Raw genomic sequence first — 24,045 nt, 5'->3', positions numbered from 1 at the left:
TTTCTGTTTATTCTGTGCCCAGTTACACAACTACTTTTCAATCCGTGATTGTTGAATAACAGTAATATGCATCACTATTAAACAAGTGATAATGTACAGCTTCCCTGTACTGTTTTTTTTTTTTGTTAATACTGTTCTAGAAATACCCATGACATTGTCATCATCATTGCTGTTATTATTGTTATTAAGAAATTGTCCTTCATCCATGAATAGCTATCATTCCATAAGTTGAAAACGTCATCCCTTCCTAATGTCATAGCTTATAAAGCACTCTGCACAGAGCAGAGCAGAGCAGTGTTTCTGCTGCTTGTGACACTGGTGCTTAGAGCAGTGTGGTATGCAATCCTAAGAGCACCACGCTGACTCACAGATGTATCAGTAATGGCTGAAGATGAGAGGTGGTTTGAGGTCTTGGAGTGCATAGGTCAAGACCAGACCTGTCTGCAACAGCAGATTCCTCTTTGCAAGACAGCAGAGAAAGGGATAGCAGACAAAAGCAGGGCAAGCAAACCTAACGGTGAATGACCACCAGAGGGACCGTTGTGTCTGCTCTTATCCTGCTTCATACAGCTAAAAGCAGCTCTCACTGAGCGCCTGGAGATGTTCATTACCTGTCTCTAAGAGACTCCTGAGCCTCACATAAGAGTTGCAAGGGAAGGAAGGTGACAGTGCTGCAGAAGCATGGAGATCTTGAATCTGTGCAGACACACCCTCTGAGTCCAGAGCTATGGATTCAGAATAGTAGTAATATGCTTCACTGTTAAACAAGTGCAACCCTTTCTAATGTCATATAAAGCACTCTACACACAGTAAAGTAGATCCCCAATTAAATGCAAGTGTTCTTAAAATTAAAAGAAATACACTATTACACCTGATTTTACAGGAATAAAATTCTGGGGAGATTTAAAAGGAACCCCAAAAATGTTTTAGCTAGAAAAAAAGTAATGTACAATTAGTAATATTGCACTTTTTATACAAGAATTCCTAATAAATACACAGAAAAGATATACATTTACATACATAGAAAGGCTTTTTTTTCTTTTTAAATAAAAAGTTACACATGTGTAGCAACACTGTTTCTTGAAGACCCATTTAGAGTAGAAGTACTCACTGCCAGATGTACTTTGAAGTAACCCAGCTTGAGAGATTTTAATGTCACAAGCCTGGCACTGAGCTCAAAGGTGGTCTCCCAGTTTTGCTGAAAATTCCATGTGTTATGGAAGCTCTATCACAGCAGTACTTTTATAGTATTACATTAATGTCCAACAAGGCACAAGCACCATGTGGGTGACAGGAGAGGTACAGCTAAGCTTTTAATTTAGATGTGGTGTTCAGCCAAAGCTTTGAATCCAGATAGCTCTCCTTTAAAGTTTCATTGTGTTCAAATCCCCTACTTTGTGGGTTTCCTCTAATTGTAGGGCTTATTCCAAACAAAACAGGAAGTTCCCAAGAACTAAACAAATGAAACACTTTATGAGTAACTACTGACTCACAGAGAACACCCAAATTCATGCTATGGGTGTGATGTTTGGCCTCTTTTTTTTAGACTGTGTCTGCAGAGCCTCAAAATATGATGTTTTTTAGCACCTGTTTTGCTGTGGAAACTGCAGAGGAGCGAGTTTGTTGAAAAATACTGGTATTAGTCTGCTGGGGCTGATCCTGAATCCATTCTGTTACTATAGAATAACCACAAGGAATCAGGACACAGTTCTTTTCAATGCATGTACAAAAGGTTTGACTGCCAGGAGAGAGAGAAATTTCACATTAGCAGGGTAGGAAAACCCACTACCTTAAGTTCCTTTACAAAATCCCAGATCTGAAAGCACCTGAACTGCTATTCCTCTTTTTTTCAAGTGCTAATAGGATGCAGTATATGCAGTATACTAACTAGGTCCTCTAACCACAGACAAGTTCTGTCTTTCTTGCGTGCGCTCAATACAGGACAGTAATTGCAGGTTTTTACTACAATCCGTCAAGAGCAGAGCATGTTTTCCTTCTTTCTTCTGGATAATAATTCACATAATCACCTGTGCTGAGAGCAACACTCCTATCCTTAAGCATCCCTCACAAGCACAACCTGGCAACGTTTTCAGGTGTGGTTTAGACTTGTTCACATTACACAGTTCAAGTCCCCCAGACATCAGATCCTCAAAGATCATGATGATCTCCCACTGAAATAATTTGAAGGTCTGGTGTGAGAAGGAGAAGTTTAGAAAGAAAAAGAGGAATCCAATCTTGAATGTAACCAAGGTTTATAAAGAAAAATCTTGTGTGTCCATTCTCAAAGTAGTCTAAGATAGTTGAAGTACCTGCATACTGAGCAGCAGAATGCTTAGTTTAGTGGTTTGGTTTTTTTTTCCTCCATTACCTCATAACCTGTCAAGCTCTCTGTATCATATTGTGGTGGTCCAACATGATGCTAGATGTTTACTTTCATCTGCTTCCCCATCTGTCTGTTTGTATAGCCCTGGGCATGTGAATACAGATATTATAGGGCAGATCCACTCCTCTCAGACCCACTGCTGGTGATGTGGGTCTCATTGACTCTTTCTTTGTGATTCATCCTCATGACCATGTTTTCCTGAATTCTATGTTCCAGATTCATAGAGGACAAAATTTGTCAAGTGACAATTATACAATAATAATTTTAGCAAAATGTTTTCTTTCTAAAAAGGGAAATAAATAAATAAAGTGGAAAAAAATCCATTCACTTCATATTTTCTGTAAAAGTCCTTGCACCTCAGTGAAGCAAAGGCTGTGATCCCCTTGTTCCTCCGTTTTCACTGCTTTTGTCTTCAAGCTTTTCTACAAGTCCCACAGCAGCGTGACTTGAACTGAGTGAGCTGGCAGAGTTTGAGCTGCTTCACTTTCTCACAATACCTTGTGGTGTCTCTGCACTCTACTACAAAAGAGGAAACAAAAAGGAGAAATGGTGATGAGGCAATGAAAGGCTTTCCTACCTAAGAACATTTCCTGGGATGGCTGAGATGGAGACCAAGACAGCTTTGTCTTGGGAGATCTCACTATGAGCATAAGCCTGGGTTGCTGCAAGGACTGAACGGAGACTGCAAGCAGCCAAAGGCTTAAAAGGACAACATGGTGGGTAGCCTTTATTTTCAGAGCCTGGACAAAGAGCTTCTGAGGCTACTCCAACACTGCCAGTTTGTTCTCTATCAGGAATTTAGGGAGGCTGTATAAGTTGCATAAGAATTTTAAATTAAATATGAATGTAAATAAAACTGGAGACTTGTTTCAACAGAGTAGCTCAAAAAGGTAGTTTGGTCTATCTTTTGCATGTGAAGAGACAATGTGGTATGTGGGAGCATCACCCCAGCTGGGTGTTGTGCTTTTCAGAATACAGCTCAGGTAAAGTTCTCCTAGAACTTAAGTTCAGTTCTGCTCAGCAAGGCATTTGCTGTCTGAGGGTGTCCCACTTCCCACGGAAGCCTGGAAAGAGGGATCATGGTTCAGTTGTATAGTTCTCTTCAGTGACGCCTATGGCAAAAAAAATCCATTATTGTCTATATGTGAGACATTTGTATGTAGCAGAAAAAGGCTGGAGTGACAACAAATCCTTCCTTGCTATGTGGAAGATCCTTCAGCCCTTCCACTTCCATTAGAGAACCCCAAACTCAGCTCATGGGCTTAGACCTATGGAGTCCACTTTGCCTCTTCTGAAAGAGAGCATTGGAGCTGGCACAGTCATAAGCAAGTGCAGGTGAGTTCTGCTGTTGCTTTTGTGATTGCACAGCAACTGGCTTGCATGATGGAAGATGAGATCTCTCCATCAAAATCAGCACATGAAGTAGGAGCTGGGTAAGTGAAAAGTGTACATGCCACAGTGGGGCATAATTTCCAAAGAGACCTCTCATCTGGGTCTTTCTGTTTCTTAAAACATTTGTAAATTTTGTGGTCCTTTGTTTGGCTCAGTTTATTGCTTCTCACCTGAAAGCAGGCAGGCTCCATACACTTCAGGAATTCTCATCATCAGCCTACCCACTTGTATTTTAACTGAAGCCAGCAGTCTGAGATTTGTGTTTTTCTTTCTGTCTGTACCATTAACAGAAAATTAAGACTGCAAGGGAATACAATCCCGATGTTAATGTCATTGCCAACAAACCACGAAGGGCATTATTTCCTGCTATGGCATGGGGTTTTACAGTGGAGGTTCACCAGGATGTCCAGTGACAAGGTTCAGTGCCACATTTCTGAGACACAGCTCCGCCTTCTTTCCTCCCCTCCCACTTAGAAAAGTACCATTTTCACAGGGTGTGATGTTGCACTGCTGCCAGTTCACTGGCCGTGGCCTCCAGGAGCAGTGACGCTCCAGCACAGGCTTGTTGGTGTGAACGTGCACGCAGTCCACGTGCCGAGACTGGAAGCCGTAGTTTCCACATGTAGCTGTGCAAACGGTCCACAGACTGACCCTCCAGTGTACACTGCAGATGTCAGTCCAGCAGTTCTGGGTGCTCAATGGCCTGTAGGCAGAAGGGAAAGAAGGAGATGTGAACCCTCACTGCACTGCCCAAGGAGAAAGTGCATGCCACTCCGTGTGTCTGCACCCATGCAAGGTCTAGGGACAGTAAGACTTAACATATCTCAAGCATAATTCACTCAGAGGTCAGGTCTTCACTGAGTACAAGTAGATGTAACTCCAGTGCACTGAAAGGCAGTTTGTAGCTGCACTCAAGGACCAGGCCCTCAGTGGATGCACACTGGTATATTACTACTGGAGCTAAAAGACCATCTCAATTATTAGGGAATTTGTCAGAGCTGTCTTTTCCATGAAGGGTCAATCTAGAGGTCCACTGAAAAGATGCAATGACTGAAGCAGTGACCAGTACGACCCAGCAGGGCTTTGCAGGGTTTTTTTATGGCTTCACACACAGCGGGAAAAAAGATTCTCTGACATCTTCCTTCTTCTTTCACCTCAGTCTTACAGAAGAAATACAGACACACTGAGTTCCCACCTATTTTTCATGCACAAGGAAAACACAGGAGTGGGAGCCAAAGAGCTAATTGTATTAATTTTCAGTCATGCTCAGACATGATTTGCATGCCTAAGTCTCATGTAAAGTAAACATGTCTTTATAATGGTGACAGTAGTTTATTTGCAGGAAAACAACCTATAGAATCGCCCTTTTTTCTGCCTCTCTCCAGTCAGACCCTGTGACAGCTTAAGAAGAAACAACATAGAATTTCAGTCAGAATTTGGCATGCCTGGGAGAATTTTGCAAACTAGTAAGATTTTTTGTGAGGCTCATAGTGTAGCCTGGTTGTAAGTCTGGAGGGATTTGCACTGTTACTGTATGGCTTGCAGCACAAACTCTTTGTTATGTAGGGGAAACCCCAAAGCTGTCAGTTAAGGTACCAGTCCATACCATGTCTCTGCAAAGAGTAGTAGTTTCAGACTTAAGAGATTCCTGTCCTACCTTGGTAAGGCACTGCACTGATTGGATGGCACAGAAGTCCCATCTTTGGTCTGGCAAAACACACGTCTGTGTTGTACAGCCAGTCGTGGTCCAATGCAAGGTCCATTACACTGTAAACACAAAAAAGCCACTGAAGACCACTAAAAGGCAGGACATGTTCCCTTTTTACAAGGCTGTCAGTGAAATAAAGTGTATACTGCTGTACAGTGACTGTTGAGATTTTGAGCTCTGCAATCTTTGAAGTATGACTATAGCGTCATCTTCGGCTCCTATTCTCCTAATTCAGCATTAAAATTGCATTACTGTATCTGTTTTATAGATTCATCATCTCTCCTCGTCTCTATAGTTCAATCTTAAATGCATCTGTTAGTGTAAATAAGATGCTTTCATGTAATTACCCAAAAGCCAACGATCCATATAGTAAATTTCAATACATTACTTTCATAGTGTATTTTACAGCTTGTACTGTCACAAATGTATGGACAAATAGTTAATAACCAAGAATGTATTGAACAAATAACATATTTTACTCCATTTCATTATTTAAAAGCATTACAGGACAATAAAAAAGGCAGCAAATATGATGAACACAACATACCTTCAAACTCACTCCAATACTGAGGCTATCCTATCCTATTTGAGCTCATACTTTTTAGCCTTTCTAGTCCCCTGCTTTGATGAAATCATAAATATCTATAGGTGTGAAGCATGTTTGTGTTGTTTAAAAAGTATATCTACTGTTAGGTAACACTTTGTTTTCCTAAGTATCTGGAAATTATATTCAGTAACAGAGTGAGGGTCGAAGAATAGGAACTTAGTGTGAGGAGGAAATTTTTGCTATGGTAGGGCTGTGGCCTGAATCCTCTACTGCCTCATCAGTAGGAGCTCTATTTCACACTACCACGCATTCCCCATATAATAGTCGCTTCCTGCTGCTGTGAGAGAGAAAACAGTGACAGTGAGGTTTGTGTTGCTCCCAGTTAACCTCTCACTTGAGCAAGGTGGATAGAAATGTCATTTGTGGGAGTATGTGGTATCTGCAGGGGATAGTAGTCCTTATCACCAGCATGCCTAAGTCACTAGTTTTAAAATCTTGGGTTTATGTAGCCAAGATCAAACTGTCACTAACACTAAATGAAGGAAATAAGTTTTTTCTAGAGGTGAAAGTAATGTAGGTAATCTGTTCACTTTTTTCTGTGAGTTGGGAGAGTTTAGTCACTGCATCTGGGTAGTAGAGATCTGATACCTCATGATGCTGTCAAGAAAGTAATTGTATCACTGAGCCAGAGACGCATTCTTTACTGTAATTAGGTAACAGTCTTCTGGATTGGAGACTAAACTGTATAGAATCATGAGGGACTTGAATTCCACAGAGAGTGAAAATTTGCTTCTTTCATATGAAAGGGTAATTCCAAGCCTTAACCAAAAATGTAATACAATAACTCAATCACGTTTCATGAGAAAAGTTCCCGCAACACAAAGGCAAGAATTAAACGAGGTTGTTTTCAAGTGGTGAACAAGTCCTAGATGCTAAAGAAACTTAAATATTAACACTGTAAAAAACCATGATGGAGTACAATGTTTATACTGGTAGTTATTACTTTGGGTAATTATTTTCTTAGCATGGCTGTGAAGCATTGCTTCCATATCTGTACCTGACTCATAATTTCAATTAGATGTATGATTACTTTAATTTTCCAAGTTGTTCTTTTTTAGCTTTGAAAATATTTATTTCACCAAAGATGATGTTAAAAGTATTATTAGTATCTGGCTTTAACCTCTAGCCAAGTCAGCTTCTGAAATGTTGTTCCCCCACATGAATCATCACTCTGGAGATCTCTGAGCTAAAATCTGTGAGTTTCTATCCCTAAGTCTGGGCCGTAGTGAAATCATGAACCTTCAAGTTGGAGTGGAGAGAAAAGAGGAAGATACATAGCAAGGACTGGTGCCAGGTTTTGATTGCCCATATAACAACACAGCTCACAAAGATATGTGAAATCTCATAGCTCACAGAGAGACTTTTCTGCAGATTCCCACAGTAAGATGCTTTAAATAATTGCAACATTTAATATTTGTGGAGTCAAGCTTTTTAACATTTGGTCATTGTATGAAACTGCAAGGACAGAATTTGATCATTTGCAAATCAGCACGAAGTAGCCTGAAACTGCTTTTAGCTCTCCATGGTGTTTTCATCATGAAGCAAATCAAGGAAAGTCCTCTTGCTTGAGGACGCTTTTTGGTGTTCTCAAGCAGGATCAGCGAACTTGTAAAACTGGGCTATTGTACAAATCCCATGCCCCAAACTTACCACAATCTAGTTCTAACTGCTGCAGCCAAAACAAAAGAAGGAATTAAAAGAAGGCTATGCCTCAGAAGTGTCACCTGACACTACAGAAAGATGCTTAAGATCTTTCACTGAGGAAAATACAGAGGTCTGCAGTAAAAGACCTTCTCACAAGCAGTACTTATAAGTTTTGCAGGGAGAGACAGAAATCCAACCATGCAACACATCAAATACAGAGATGAAAGAGTTGAGCAAATTAGTTGCCTCCTTGAAAGCCAGCAGACCACAATCTAAACATCCAAGGGTGCAAAAATCACTCTTTTCATTTTCTGACAATTTTTTTTCTAGCCTTCACTGAAGTTGTCCTTGGACTCCTGGCTTGTTTCTTACCTGGCCCCAGGAGGAGGCCACCCATTCAACACAGGGCTGCCTGTTACAGTTTTGCGTGTCCATAGGACGCTTGGATACCTGGACACAAGCCTCACTTGACATTGGGACAGAGCTGCCTTTTGCTGTCAGGCGCTGGCATGTCACTCGCCGCGTCTGGATGCCTCCACCACAGCTCCGCGTACAAGGAGACCATGATGTTACCATCCATCTGAGAAAGAAAGGCAAAGGAGTCAGGAAGCAGATACGTGGCACCATCTGTAGAATCATTGGTCCTGACAGGTCTTTCTGTGTTGGACCAAAGAAAGACAACTATAGCTTGATTAATTTAGGGTGTGATCCTGGAAGGTGCTGAGCGCATCAGTCTCCTGTACTAGTCACTGAAAACTGCTCAGAGGATGAAAGCTGAGAAAAGAGGATATTTTTCATTAATATTTTTCTCAAGACTCTTTAGGCCCAGAAGTAATTTTCTAACCCTTAAGGCTGTCTTTAAAGACTTAGCAAATATTTCCAGTCCAGGCACATATGTTGGCTGTGGCTGTGCCATGGAGACCTCAGTCGTGGTCATAGGCTACCATCACAATGCCAGCAATGATGAGCTTGCAAGGAAAGCTATCTCTGTAAAATTGCTAGAGTAGCTCAAAGACCACTTCGAACTTGTTACTGACAGAGTAGTCAAAAACCTGCTGAGTCTTTCTGATATCTCTTTGCTCTCTTGTGCCCTTTGACAGCTGAGATAATCCAGAAAAGCCTGAAGATTTCTCATGGATGAGGCCAGTGCATAGTCAGACCAGGGACAAAGGACATCTGTCTGCTTTCTTCTTGAGCTCAGACCATACATTCATCAGACAAGGCTGATGCTCTTGTGACAGGGTTTAAAAAAATCCAGTGTTACTAGTAAAAATCCTGTAATGATAGAAAACAACAGTCCAAATCTAAACTTACCAAAATGGACAGCACATTTTGTCTCTTGAAGGATCATTAAGGGAAACACTGATGTCTAAGGTGGGAATGAGGTAGGTAGGAAGAGGAAGGATGAAACTGATTACTAGTTTCTGGAAGAGTTTTATGGTCAAATCAGCTGTTTGCTTCATTGAGTTTCAGGATACTCAGCAGGATTTTTGTGTTATTAGGTGGAAAATAGTGCCCATCACGTCTTTCACCATCAGTGTTTGGACTGCAAAATATACAATAGGTTCTCTCTAATGCCTTAAAGACACATCTATTGCTATTCCTCAGTCTTCTGCAGGTCACTGACTCTCGCAGTCACAGAAGTATGTAAATAAACACACTTGTATCAGAGAAAAAAACCCAACACTGATACTTCCCCCTCACCCGCAAGCAGTTTGGTGAGGTTGAATCTGAAATTTTCATCCTGTTCATGAAGCTCTGCTCTGCATTTCAATCAAGTTTTGTTTCTAATCTTACATCTCAGCAGTTTCTCAGAACCTGGGAGAGGGATTGTGGCTTGTGTTACAGTTCAGGGAAGGTATAAATAGTATAAAAAGAAATAACCTACTCCCGTGGAATTTACTGACATCACCAAAGAAAACTGCTGCTAATGAACGTGATTCATATTTCACTAGATCTCTTTTGGTTTCCTTTTTATGACTCAGCTGGCAACTCAGAAAACACTTGCCTGAAAAGAGGAGTAGCAATAAGCTTTTAAAAGGTAATTAAGCAGAACCTTGACATATATCTATGACACAGCAAGAGTAATAAATCTATCTGCATACTACTCAGCAGGTTGCTCGGCACCTTTTCTTGCCTCAATTTAGACACTCTTTTAGTACAAGTCTCAAATAACTGATAAAAGAGAGAAGTTGTGTTATGTTTTTCTTGAGATCCTGTGAGAGTCTAAATCCTCTCTCTCTCGTTAATCAACGAAGATAAAGATTGCATCATCCCTCCTTAATCAACAAAGATAAAGAAGATTGCATCATCTCTCCTTAATCTTGTTACTTCTGGGACTCAGACTCAGGGCTTGGCCCAAAGCTCCGGGATGCAAATCAACAGACAATACCTTTGAAACTCCTGGACCTCATCCTGGCCGGAATGCCCAGGAGGCCTACATCTTATCTCAGCTACCCCCAAGGTTTATGTGTATGCAGGGTGTGGACAGCTGCAGCCCGGGAGGGGGCGGAGGCCCTCTCCCCGGTGGCACCAGACCCCTGTGAATGCGTGAGAATGCACAGGAAGATGCCCTGGGGGCTGCAGCTGGACACTGAGCAGAAAACTGTATAAAAAGGCAGGAGAAATGCCTGCCAAAGTGTGGCATCCCCACCAGACCAAGCGTGGCATTCCCACCGGACCACCAGTGGCATTCCCAGCAGACTAAGTGTGGCATTCCCACCGGACCACCAGTGGCACCTCCACCGGACCACCGAGGGCAGACCATCACCAGTCCACCAGAGCTGCACACCACCTGAAGAAACTCTGACAAACTCCACAGAAGATCATCCCTGGGCCACGCACCTGTCTCTCTCTCTCCCCTCCATCTGCGACTGAGGGTAGTATGATCACAGCCTTTTTCCCTTCCCTGCTCCTTCTTCTCTTCTCCATTGATCTATTTATATTTCTCTCTCCCTTCTCCCCTCTCTCACTCTCTTCTGATCTTTCTCTCTCCCCCTTCTCCCCTCTCTCCCTCCATTTTGCCCAACCTTATCCTTTAATAAACAGTTTCATGGTGATATCTGGTCTCGTTTGCACCTTAATTTCACAACGGAATCCATAAGAACTGGTCTAGCTCCTCTGGACAGAGATACTGTTAATCTCTGCTCTGCCGGACCTTGACAGATCCTGACTACTTTTAAGTCCTTGTATATTGAAACCCACTATGGCCACGGCGGAAATAAGGAAAAGGAGGGAATTTAAAACCAACCAAACAAACAAAATCCCAGCTGAATAGGTTAAGTGCCTTTACGCTTCCTTTTAGCCATGAATTTTCTCCAGACAGGCACCAACGAGTCTGCAGTGGCATGATGACCAGCCCAAAGAACATTTCAAGCACTTTCTTCAAAGCATGCATAATGATTCAACATGAGACAGACGAACCGTGAAGGGCAGTCTCTCCTATTGCATGCGATGGGCTGCAGGGCTGGTTTGGGCATCTCTTTGCAGTGGGATACGTTGACTTCAGCCCCATCCAATAAGCACCTCAGCTCGGGCAGCTGCATCCCTTTGTGGCCACAGGAAGCTGAACAAGCCATCAACTTGTCTACTGACCACCGATATTCTGCCAAAAATTTGGAAGACATACATTAAGGCACTCCAAAACTGCCAGCAGAAGACTCTTAGAAAAGAAAGAATTGGAGATGTGATTGAGGTTGAAATGTTTTGATTCAGTGTCTCATTTGAAGAGGAGCTACTAACTCACACAATGCACCAGGCCATGAGCAAAAGAGAAATAAAACTGCAGCTAATATAAGCCACTGGACTGTCTTTGGTGTAATGAACCCGTCAAAGCAAACATCAGTCTTGACAAGTGAATGACATGGTAAAGCAGTTCAGTGAAGCCAGATGTTAGTGATGCAGGACATTACATCTGTATTTTTAAAAGAATGTGATTTAGTGAAGATTTGATTAACTGCAGTTATCAGCAGTATCTATGATTCTATGATCTTATACGAGTGGTGCTTACCGGGCACACCACACAGACCATCCACTGTCAAGATGAATGGAGGAGTTGCCACACATTAAAATTTTATGGCAAAATGTGAGGAATAGTTAAATTCTTCTCTGTTCCATAACTGACACTGGGGCAATCAAAGCTGCATATTCTGTGGCAATTTATCCACACTGCTCTTTATCTTTATCATCTTCAGCTTATTTCTAGGGTAAATCTAGCAGTTGCAGCACTTCCACAAATAAAAGATTTTCAATCAAGGGAAGGCTGTGAAACACTGACTTTTGCAGATATAGCAAAAGAGCTTCTAATTTTAGGGATTCAAACTGGGACACTTCTGTCTTTATTTTTTGGACAAGCAAATTGTCCAGACTTAACAAGCATAAGTACATCTTGAAGCAGTAAGGTGTGTTTTATGCTCAACAGGCCAGAAATATTGGGCGTTATTTTGGCAAAATAAAGCTTAAGACTCTGTAAGGTGCCTGGTTGTCCTGCAAGTCCATATTCATGGCAGTAAAACATCAAAACATCTAATTTCTGCTGGACATGACAACTGAAGCTTTGGATAGGAGAAACTCAGGTTGAGAAAGGCAGTGCAAGCATGCCCATGGCATGACAATCACAAAGCAACAGGACTGAAACTGGAAAGTTACCTTGTATAGCCAAGGATGTTTTTTGTGTGAGTGAGCCAGCCTCGTTCTGAGCAAGGCAACTGAATTCCCCATTGTGAACTTCAGTGACATTGATTATCTGAAGAATCCGTCCTGCTGCTAGGAGGGTATGCTGCAGACTGAGAGGCTTGTCAGAGTAAAGCCAGGTGATATTTGGGGCTGGATGACCACCCACAGCACAACCTGGAAAAGAGGTGTGAAAGAAACCTGCTAAGTACTGGACTTACTGCAAACATGCTTTGAAGTGGTCAGCATTAAAGTCAGTTCTACCCCATTTTCCTTTGTCTCCTAAGGAAAACCAGGAATATTGTAGTAATGACACCTTCCCATCAGCTGAAAAAAAATTATCTTCACAGAGAGAGTGATTTGCCATTGGAATGGGCTGCCCAGGGAGATGGTGGAGTCGTTGTCCCTGGAGGTGTTCAAGAAAAGCCTGGATGAGGCACTTAGTGCCATGGTCTAGTTGACTGGCTAGGGCTGGGTGCTAGGTTGCACTGGATGATCGTGGAGGTCTCTTCCAACCTGGTTGTTTCTATGATTCTATGATTCTATGATTCTAGCAGCCGATGAGAATGGTCCTAGCTGGAGCTTATGGCAGAAAGCTCCTGGTGAAACACGAGGCCGCCCACTCGGGTTCTGGAGCAAGGCATACAAAGGCTCAGAGGCCAATTATACCCCCACAGAGAAGGAAATCCTAGCTGCCTATGAGGGAGTTAGAGCTGCCTCTGAGGTGATTGGGACAGAGTCACCACTCCTTTTAGCTCCAAGGCTTCCAGTCCTGACTTGGATGTTTAAAGGGAAGGGTTCAACTCCGCACCATGCCACAGGTGCCACCTGGAGTAAGATGAGGTTGAGAGGGCAAGGGGAGGGGTTGGGGTGGTTTGAGAACCCCTCCTGGGGACTCAGGTTTCTGGGAGGGGAGTTGTGCTTCTGTATTGTTTATCCTTTGTATATTTCTGTATATAACTGTATATATTGTAAATAGCTGCTTGTATATTTGCTGCTGTAAAATAAATAGCTTCATTTATATTCCCGGAGGCCTTCTGAGTTAGCTGGGGCAATTCCAAAAGTGGAGGGGGGGGGGGGGCAGGTCAGAGCCCAAACCATCACAGAGTGGAGGAGTGGCTCTGAATATTAAGGATGCTCTGGATGTCATGGAAGTAGAGACTAAGGATGATCACGTTGAGTCTCTATGGGTAAGAATTAGGGGGAAAGCCAACAAGGCTGACATCCTGGTATGAGTCTGTTATAGACCACCTAACCAGAAAGAAGATCACCTGCCCTTGATCTTGTGGGCAACTTTAACCTGCTGGGATATTAACAGTGCAGAGAAGAGGTAGTCTAGAATGTTCCCAGAATGTATGGAGGACAACTTCTTATTCCACCTGTTATGTAAGCCTACCAGGGGTGCAGCCCTACTTGATCTGCTGTTCAGAAGTAGGCAGAGGCTGGTGGGGGATGTGGTGGTCAGAGGCTGCCTGGGGTGCAGTGACCATGAAATTATAGTTTTCAATATATGGTGAATCCAGGAGGGGCATCAACAGAACCTCCACGCTGGACTTCCAAAGGGCAGACTTCAGCCTATTTAAGGAACTAACTTGGAAAATTCCTTGGGAAACAACCCTTAAAAACAAAGAGGTCCAGGAAGGTTGGACCTACTTCAAGAAAGAACTCTTGAACGTGCAGGAGCAGCTGTGCCATTGTGCCAGAAGACAAGCTGACAAGGGAGGCAGCCAGACTGGATGGGCAAGCAGCTTCTGAATAAATTGAAGATAAAAAAGAGGGTGTATCACCTTTGGGAAAAAGGGGAAGTATCTCAGGAAGAGTTCATGGATGTTGCTAGTTCTTGTAGGATAAAAAATTAGTGAAGCAAAAGCCCATTTAGAACTTAGGGTGGCCACAGCTGTTAAGGAGAATAAAAAAATGTTTCTATAAATATATTAATGTCAGGAGAAGGGCCAAGGACAACCTCCAGTCCTCATTAGATAGAGAGGGGAATATAGTGACACAGGATGAGGAAAAGGCAGAGGTGCTCAACACCTTCTTTGCCTCTGTCTTCAATATTGGGACAGGTTGTCTGCAGGACAACTGGCCTCCTGAGCTGGCAGATGGAGTGAGGGACCAGTGTAGTTCCCCTGTAATCTAGGGTGAAGCAGTGAGAGACCTGCTGAGCCATTTGGAACCCCACAAGTCCATGGGACCAGATGGGATCCATCCTAGGGTGATGAGAGAGCTGGCTGAGCTGCCATCCATCATTTACCAACAGTCCTGGCTCACTGGAGAGGTCCCTGAAGACTGGAAGCTGGCCAATGTGATGCCCATCCACAAGAAGGGCCGGAAGGAGGAAGTGGAAAACTACAGACCTGTGAGCCTGACCTCAGCGCCAGGCAAGGTGATGGAACAGGTCATCTTGAGTGCCATCACAAATCACCTACAGGATGGCCAAGGGATCAGGCCCAGACAGCATGGGTTTAGGAAGGGCAGGTCCTGCCTGACCAACCTGATCTCCTTTTATGATCATAGAATCATAGAATCATAGAATCATAGAATCAACCAGGTTGGAAGAGATCCCCAAGATCATCCAGTCCAACCTAGCACCCAGCCCTTGCCAGTCAACTAGATCATGGCACTAAGTGCCTCATCCAGGCTTTTCTTGAACACCTCCAGGGATGGTGACTCCACTACCTCCCTGGGCAGCCCATTCCAATGGGAAATCACTGTCTCTGTGAACAACTTCCTCCTAATATCCAGCCTATACTTCCCCTGGCAGAGAAAAGGAGACTGAGAGGTGACCTTGTTAATGTTTATAATTATGTGAAGGGTGAGTGTCAAAGAGGATGAAGCCAGGCTCTCTTCAATGATGTCCAAGGACAGGTCAAGGAGCAATGGGTGCAAGCTGGAGCACAGAAAGTTCCATATGAATGTAAGGAAAACACTTTCTCACTGTGAGGGTGACAAAACAGTGTAACAGGCTTCCCAGGGCAGTTGTGGAGTCTCTTTCTTTGCAAACATTCAAAAGCTGCCTGGATGTCTTCCTGTGTGACCTACTCCAGGTGATTCTGCTCTGACAGGGTGGTTGGATTAGATGATCTTTTGAGATCCCTTCCAACCCCTAATGTTCTGCCATTTTGTGATACAAAATGATGCAGCACCCTGGATTGTGTCTTTCTAATTGATCAGGTAGCCCATTCCATGATGATTTTTCATTAGGAAAAAAAAGTCTCAGGAGAGAATTGCCTCAAGAATGAAGCTGGCTTGTTGTTTTCCTAGTAAGATTCATGAAGCTTCCTTGACGCTGAAGTGGAGTGATATCGCCAAGTGAAATTAATTTAGAAGTGGTTATATAAAGATGGTGTAGAACAAACACCCTTTGTGGTTCAGCACTATTTTCAAATGATAAAAAATCCCTGCAACTGCTAAAGACCTCTTTTTGGAAACCTGTGTGAAAATGGATGACACTGGAATCTAACCCAGTCTTACAGCAGTGACTACAATAAAACCATACTCAAAAAGGTTTATTCTTTCAGATATTCCCCCCAACCAAGGATTATTTCAATGAAGTTTTTGTGGAAGCAGAAACGTAATCCAGAGCTGCACAACAAAACTCATTGCAAGTGTATGCATACACTACCACTGGGGAAAAGTAAACCATACAAAAAAAAAAAAAACAAACAACCTCAAACATAAATAGAAAGCCTCTACTGTGAAAATAAAATCTTAAAATTGATATTAGAAGTAAGTGAAGAAGGTTTTGAAAGGTGCAGATACCACAGCTGTACACACTCAGTCCAATTACTGACACTCTGCTGAAAGTTTCAGAGCCCTACCTCTAAAGAGAGAAAAGATTCTTCCAAAACTGAAGGACTTGAGAGGATTTCATTGTATGCAGTAACAAAGCCATTAGGGAAGCTGTTTGCCTATCTGAGTCTGACAATTAGTAGAGGTTCAAACATAGTGTGAGAAATGAAATTTTGAAGCAAATATCCATAACTTTTTAAAACTATGAGATTCTCTTTACAAATACATCGTGGGTACAGAGCAGAAAGGCATTTGCAGCATATAATAGAACTTGCAGTGTAAAGAAAAGAAAGCTATACAGAAGGCAGAAAAGGATGAAAAGAACAAAGTTATTTCAATGGGGATTACCTCCTTACATGGCCTTGTGCAGACATTGGTTGAGTGATATGACAAAGATGACAAATGAATTGAACAGAATGCAACAGCAGAAAACATGAATGCAAGAGAGAAATATGTCTGGAGGATTAGAGAAAACTCTAGAAAAGGCTCTGAAGGAGGAGCTGTATTGCAAGTAGCAGACATATGGAAAGATTAGTACCCAAGTGTAGAAGAAAATGGAAAACAGAACCACAAGTGTTTCTTCTTTTAGATCAACTACCACAACATTTTGACATGTCTTGTTTTGCCCAGGCCCATGGAGCAGTGATTGCTTCTTACTGAGTGGCTGTAAAGGGTGGCACAATGGAGTCCTTATTCTGCCTGCAGTTTTGGCACATTTCACTGGTAAGAGGACCTACTTTTAAAAAATTAGTTTCTCAGTTCTGAGAAGCATTGGGCAGTGATTATGACTAACAATATGCCCTGGCTTGAAGTCTTTTGTCCCAGTGCTCCATGGCTGGATGAGCTGTTTAACTCTAATGGATAACTGGATGTGTAACTGAAACTAAACGAAAGCAGTTGACTTACCTATGAGAACAGAGCTCCCTGGTCTGATGGTCATTTGTGTTCCTGCAGGAGAGGCCAGCACTGAATGAGTGCTGGCCGCAGCACTGGAAAGGACATCTGTCAAGTCTTCTAGGTAAGGCAGAGGTTGTGGAGGTTCTGGTAACAGATCAGAAGAAAGAAATGATGAGCAACACTACAGTGGAAAACACCTCAGCAACACCAAGAAAAGCCATCACAAGCTATACTGCATTATTTGCCATGTTGTAATATTATCATTTCAGAGTAAGAAACTTTGGGGAACTACTACAGGTGTGATTTGCCTCATGTCGGGCAAGGTATTAGGGAAATTATTAAAAGAACATCTGAATCAGTCTGGCCACAAAATAAAAGCAACTCTTTCTGAAGGCTACTATGGCATTCTGGTTGACCTTCTTTGTATGTGACAAAGATACATGGTATCAGGAGACACAGCAGCTTGGGTGAAAGCAAAAAATCTATACAACATATACAACACAGAAGCTGAATCAAATGTCTGCGGCAGTGAGTAGAAAACTTTTTAATGTCTTCTACAAGCTGGATCAAGACCTGATTTAATACAGCTATAACCCTGCCAAATCCTGTAATATGCTTAGGCAGAGCTCCAAAGGACTAGGAATTTAGAGTTCAAGAGGATCAGTCTATGCTGAGAACTGCAGGATTTAATTCGTTCTTGAACATATTGCTATTTTAAAAACTGATTGTGTTGCCTATCATTCCCATTCTGTCATGGAAATGATGGGATATTTGCATTAAGTGAATGGTGGCTTCATCCACTTTCAATTACAGTATGGCATACACTAAGCAAGTTTTCTATTGCTGATCACATTCAGCACCAAAAGTATGCATTATGGATGTTTGAAATCATAGAATCATAGAATGAACCAGGTTGGAAAAGACCTGCAAGATCATCCAGTCCAACCTATCACCCAGCCCTGTCCAACCAACTAGACCATGGCACTAAGTGCCTCATCCAGGCTTTTATTGAACACCTCCAGGGACAGTGACTCCACCATCTCCCTGGGCAGCCCATTTCAATGCCAATCACTCTCTCTGGGAAGAACTTCCTCCTAACATCCAGCCTAGACCTCCCCTGGCACAACATCAGACTGTGTCCCCGTGTTCTGTTGCTGGTTTCCCGGGAGAAGAGACCAACCCCCATCAGCCATCAGGTAGTAGTAGACACCAATGAGGTCACTCCTGAGCATCCTCTTCTCCAGGCTTAACAATCCCAGCTCCATCAGCCTCTCTTCACAGGGCTTGTGTTCCAAGCTCTCCTTTGTCTACAAACACAAGCAGCTTGCATAGCTCATGGTAGCTTTCCATCTTTGAAAATTATGTAATTTGTAAAGATCAGAAAAGTATTTAAAGATCATGTGAGAATTTTTACATAGAGGCTGAAAGTCAGCTGATATTTTTTCCCATTTTTTGTAGACTGAGATTCTAGAGCCAGTCTGGATTGATAGGGAAAGCATACGGACATCCACAAAGAGGTTGCAGGGTTATCTGCAAAATCTCATTTTAAAGCTCCTTCTAGATGCTGCACCATTTGTGGGACTTATGCTCCCTCTAGTCAAAGAGGAGATGAATTGTAACAGATGCTTTAATATTGCACCAATGACAGGGACTATGTTTCAAAATTTGACACTTTCTTATCAAATATACAGAAGCTCTTACCAATCCTACCTGAATCATTCATCTGCCAGACATGGAATCATAGAATCATAGAATAATAGAATCAACCAGGTTGGAAGAGACCTCCAAGATCATCCAGTCCAACTTAGCACCCAGCCCTAACCAATCAACTAGACCATGGCACTAAGTGCCTCATCCAGGCTTTTCTTGAAGACCCCCAGGGACGGTGCCTCCACCACCTCCCTGGGCAGCCCATTCCAATGGGAAATCACTCTCTCTGTGAAGAACTTCTTCCTAATATCCAGCCTATACCTACCCTGGCACAACTTGAGACTGTGTCCCCTTGTTCTATTGCTGGTTGCCTGGGAGAATACAGAAGATGGGTTGCTAGAAAAGGAAACCCCTTTGCCATATATCCCATTACTACTGTCAGTACTTCACAGTTGACACTGATTTTCCAAATCACCCAGCTGGGCTTTCTGTCTGTTGTTTAGAAACCCAAGAAAAAGTAAACTTCATGCTTCACTGAACTTGGGAAGCGCTTTTTAAAAGCACTCTGGATCTATGCACCTATTAAAAATGTGAAAGTCAGTATTACACAGTCATGTATATAAAGACCGCTCAGTGAGTCATGGCACTTCTCAGGGAAAGTAACATCATACTTATTGCAAGAGAACCAGTTAAAAAATTATTAATAAATATTAATAAATGTGCGAAACTATCTCAGGACTGGGAGGTGTGTGTGCTAGTTTGAAGCTAGCTAGAATGTTCTGGTGAGAAGAAATAGATTACAGGCTGTGAAAAGGAAACAATGGTGATATCTACTTCGCTCATAGGCTTGCTGAGATGTATAAAAACAAGAATCAAAACATAGATAAAGGCCACTTGTCCTGCTGGGGAGCTCTGAGCTGCATCTCTCTCTCTAACCTCACCCTCCGTTTTTCTGATTAATCCACTTCGCTTCCTAACCCCCTGGCCGAACCTCCATTCTTCCCTGGGACTGGGGTAAGGTTGAGAGGGGTAGGGGGAAGGTGAAGGGGCAGTTGGGAGCCCCTCCTGTGGACTCAGGTTTCTGGGAGGGCTGTTGTGTTTCCATATTACCTTTTACCTTGTATATTTCTGTATATAACTGTATATGCTGTAAATATCTGCTTGTATATTGTGCTAAGCTGTAAATAATAAGCTTCATTCAATTTCTAGAGCTGGCTGAGTCTAATCTGGGTGATTTCCAAAGTGTGTGGGGGGAGGGAACACCCAAACCATCACAGTGTGGTTCCTGTAATTAGACATTTTCTTCTTAATTCATCTTCCCTTCACCACCATATTGTTTCAGATGATATCACCCAGAGAACAAATCCAGACTGACTGTCTTAGAACAGGGCTCCCTGCATGCCATTCATTTTGGCATTCCCTGATTAGTTCTGCAGATTAGGTGCGCCAACAGCCACATAACAGCTGGTGCAAAACACCCTGGACATACCAAGAACCAGCAGCTGAGAACTTTCAGTTACTACCCCATGACGATTCGCTGCCTTGCAGGAGTACAACCCTTGATCTGACAGAGAAACACTTGTAATTAGCAGCAACCCATCGTGCAGGTGGTGTGCAGAGGATAGCTTAAGTTTGTTCTTAAACCAAGTAACTTCTGCTTCAGGAACACCTGAAAAACATTAAAAGAACATAACACAGGTAAGATGTAGTGATTGTTAAACAGGGTTGCATTTGCTATGGATAAAAAGTTGTTAAGATAGAACAATTAAAACAAGATTTTAATATGACTGCCAGGTGATATTTTTTGCAGTGTTTAATAGACTCTTTCATGCTGGCTGCCTTTATCTTTCTTAGATCCCTGTGATACAGAGCAGAAGAATTAAAACTGAATTGAAGTTTTCCCATTTAATATCCCAGATCTGCACAAGTGAACCCTTCACACTTGAAACAAGCCTCTACTGAGTCAGAAAAAGGTTAAACTAAACCTGCATCCTTTCCCTGGAAGAAGTCATAAAGTGCTGCCAGTCCCAGCATGTTAATAGATTCAGCTCAGGAACATTCGGAGCCAGAAGAAGTTTTTGTGCAACGGGAAGCTCTTTGTGGGATTCCGTTAATTCATCCATTTATTTATTTAAATTACAAAACTAGCACTTACATCTTCAGAAAGGCACTTTCACTGGTCTCACCAGAACTTTCCAGACAACAGATTGTTACATATTCATAGCCCACTACAAGAAGAATTATTCCTTTTATGTACTTGGATCTAAGGTCAAGTTATCTCTCTAGCACACCCTCTTGCAGGAATGTGTTTTGATGTGTAGCTGATATTTCAGTAGATAGCATTTCCTTGGCATAGAGAATTCTACCTTGATGTTGTGGAGGGTCTGTAGGCCTGAAAGCAGGCTTATTTATGCCTGCTCTGCCTGGACATGTCTCTCTGCCTGCACCAGGGCTAAACGAGCACAAAGGGGCACAACAGACCGGGGCCATAAAGTCAGTTGCCCAGGACACCTGATTGTGTAAGTCCCCACACGACCAGCTTGTGCCTACCTGGTGCTGGGCCCATGTGATTCCTATATTTGGAGTCCAGGCCTGTGGGTTTTGCCTAGTATGGTAAGGTTTGGCTGACTGCCAACCTGATTGGTCATTCGAGTGGCCAATGAAACCATTAACTCTCAGCCCACATTTAATAAATAGGGGTGCACAGGCTCAGGTGCAGCCTTCCCCACATTGCTTGCGGCTCCGCTATATTGCTTGCCTGCCTGCCTGCGTACTGCCTTGCAGCTTTATGCCTGCCTTTAGTCAGCGTTAGACCCGTGCTCAGACTGCACGGAATCCTGCCTCTGCACCTGGAGATCCTGCCTGCATACACCTGGAGAGAGCAGCCAGCAGGATCCAGCAGCAGTAAGGTCAGAGACTGTCATTTCCCCTGAAACTAGAGGATTCCAGCCTCAAAGTCCACAGGCAGAGACCCTGAAGAATTGGACACTAGGCACAGACTGACGCAGCCCTGGAGGGTGATTAATAATTGATAAGAATTGTGAGTAATTTCTATTATCTCTGCCATAAAGCAGAGAGCAGCTTTCAGCTCAGCTTTGCTGGGCAAATAGTATAAGACCCCAAGCAGCATTAAGCCACAGGGGAAACTCTCTCTCTGTATATAGTTTGAATGTTTGCTAGTTATTAATAAGTTTCTGTAGATACATATCCTAGAATATCTTCATAACAGTGTAAAGAATCCTTTTAATATTAAAGTTCAGAGGTTGGGGGTGGTGAGAGTTGAAAAATTGGAAGTTAATAAATATATATATTTTTATAAATATTCTCTCACATTAATTAATTTCTCCCCTCCACCTAATCGGCGTAGGTCGCAGAATACCCCTCCGCGACACTTGATTTAAATGCACTCCCAATCAGGAAATTTAGTCACTGATGGTTAAGCAACTGGTTTATGTGAAATAGTATTATGAGTCTCCATAAATGGGATAGATCTGTGAAGCTGTGCCAGGGAAGAAATTGTGCTGTGTGAATCCATGGATGCAAGTATCTGCTGTGCACCTAAATTCTTCCCTGCCTTATGTCACAGCAACATATTCCTCTTCCCAGCGCCAGTAACTTTCTTGTTATGCCTCCACAATAAAACCCAATACTGACTCTATTTGTCAATTTTGTGATCCTGGCATCAGATGTCTTGCTAAGCATGCATAGATGGAAGTGGAAAGGGGATATTTTTCTTGTTTTTCCAAACCAAAGCATTGTGACTTTTTTTCCCATCTCACCCAGAGTCACCTGGCGACTTTGACAAGGCATCTGGAATGAGTATGTCTGAGCTTGGCAGCTGGGAGGGAAAGCTGAAACCCTGCAAAGTCACAGTGTCTTGTCACAGTCAGAAAGAAGCAGGAAGCAGACTGTAAAAAATGGCAGGGTTTTCTCACCTTTGTTTGAGGGTAAATAGCATAAAATAATCTGGGAAAAAAAGTCAGGAAAAGAGTGTGATAACATGTCCTTAATTTGAAAATAACCACAAAGCTTGGCAGAAAAGAGGGAACTAACCCGAGCAGGCTCTGAAATCTCTGTCAATAAGGAAATTAGTAAGTCCATGCTTGTATATTCTCACCAAACATACCAAACAGATAGGAATGTGTATCCGTTTTCTTTTATCCACATCATAATGTGATCTCTACCACAGACATCTGCTGTATTATGCCAGGATAATTTTCTTAAGCCACTACAGTTTTGTTGTTGGCATTAACAAAATAAGGACAATTTCTATGCTAAGAACTAATGGAAGTACTGAAGTTTGAGTCTGTCCTAGGAAAATCTTGCAGTTTCAACCAGTTGCACCTGGAGACATCAATTTGACAAAGAACCACACATAAATTTATAGCCTAGGGTTCCTATATGGGAAACCAAGTAATTTCTTACCTGCAACCTGACAGCTAAAGGTAACATTTGCTCCTTGGATTGTTTTCACTGTGCTTCCAATATCAGCGGTAACAGTAGGTGATTCAGTGTTGATCACAGTAGCTCTAGATGCCTTTATCAGTGGCTTTCCTGTAAGAAAGAAGCAGCAGTTTATTAGATCAAGTATGCTGGACTTGTATGGGACAATGTACGACAGCACCATGCACAGGACATGTGGATAAAGAAAACTGCTGGAATATGAAGCCATCTACTCTTTATGATATTACTGTCTCACCAAATTCCATGGGGAAAGCTGTCTTTGAAAAAGAAAAAGCATACTTAAAGCAGACATAGAATATCATTAAAGCCATACAGACATACATGAGAACCAGTTGAGACAATACATACCACTGCAACCAGAACCACAGTAAGATATTTGCCTTGTATTTCAATAAAAATGGCACCCTTTCTTACCCTTTCCCAAGGACAAAACACAGGAAAAAAGAAGCCTGAGTAATGGCTACAGGCACATTAATGGTGCAGAAGGTTTAGAGAAATGGGCAAACTGTTTCCACACATTGACTGTGTTTTCTTTTTCACTGGCAACCTGTGCCAGTGTTTCACCATCCTCACTGTAAGAAACCCTCTCCTAATATATAGTTTGAATCTCCCCTCTTCCAGTTGAAACCCATTATCCCTTGTCCTGTCATTGCAAGACCTTGTAAATAGTTGCTCCCAGCCTTCTTGTAGGTCCCCTTCAGATACTGGAAGGCCACTATAAGGTGTCCTCAAAGCCTTCTCTTCTCCAGGTTGAAGAGCCCCAACTCTCACAGCCTGTCCTCATAGCAGAGCTGCTCCAGCACTCTGATCATCTTCATGCCCCCCTCTGGACTCACT

The 24,045-nt window shown here is 42.5% G+C and overlaps 1 protein-coding gene across 1 annotated transcript in view; it reads right to left on the bottom strand.

Annotated features, from left to right (window-relative positions):
- ADAMTSL1 (ADAMTS like 1) overlaps positions 1–24,045 on the bottom strand; it is a 207,889-nt gene continuing 183,844 nt past the window's right edge. The window contains exons 21-29 of the mRNA XM_064140676.1: positions 23,170–23,298; positions 20,234–20,413; positions 17,104–17,238; positions 12,382–12,582; positions 11,158–11,338; positions 8,107–8,314; positions 5,433–5,542; positions 4,258–4,478; positions 1–2,902 (exon numbers count right to left, since the gene is read on the bottom strand). Of these exons, the coding sequence (XP_063996746.1) occupies positions 2,796–2,902; positions 4,258–4,478; positions 5,433–5,542; positions 8,107–8,314; positions 11,158–11,338; positions 12,382–12,582; positions 17,104–17,238; positions 20,234–20,413; positions 23,170–23,298 (1,472 nt within the window). The 3' untranslated portion in view covers positions 1–2,795. The remainder of the gene's footprint in view (positions 2,903–4,257; positions 4,479–5,432; positions 5,543–8,106; positions 8,315–11,157; positions 11,339–12,381; positions 12,583–17,103; positions 17,239–20,233; positions 20,414–23,169; positions 23,299–24,045) is intronic.

The sequence above is a fragment of the Pogoniulus pusillus genome, chromosome Z (genome assembly GCF_015220805.1).
Source record: "Pogoniulus pusillus isolate bPogPus1 chromosome Z, bPogPus1.pri, whole genome shotgun sequence".
Classification (NCBI taxonomy): domain Eukaryota; kingdom Metazoa; phylum Chordata; class Aves; order Piciformes; family Lybiidae; genus Pogoniulus; species Pogoniulus pusillus.
Note: the sequence above shows the minus strand (reverse complement) of the source record. Positions and strands in the feature narration are given on the sequence as shown.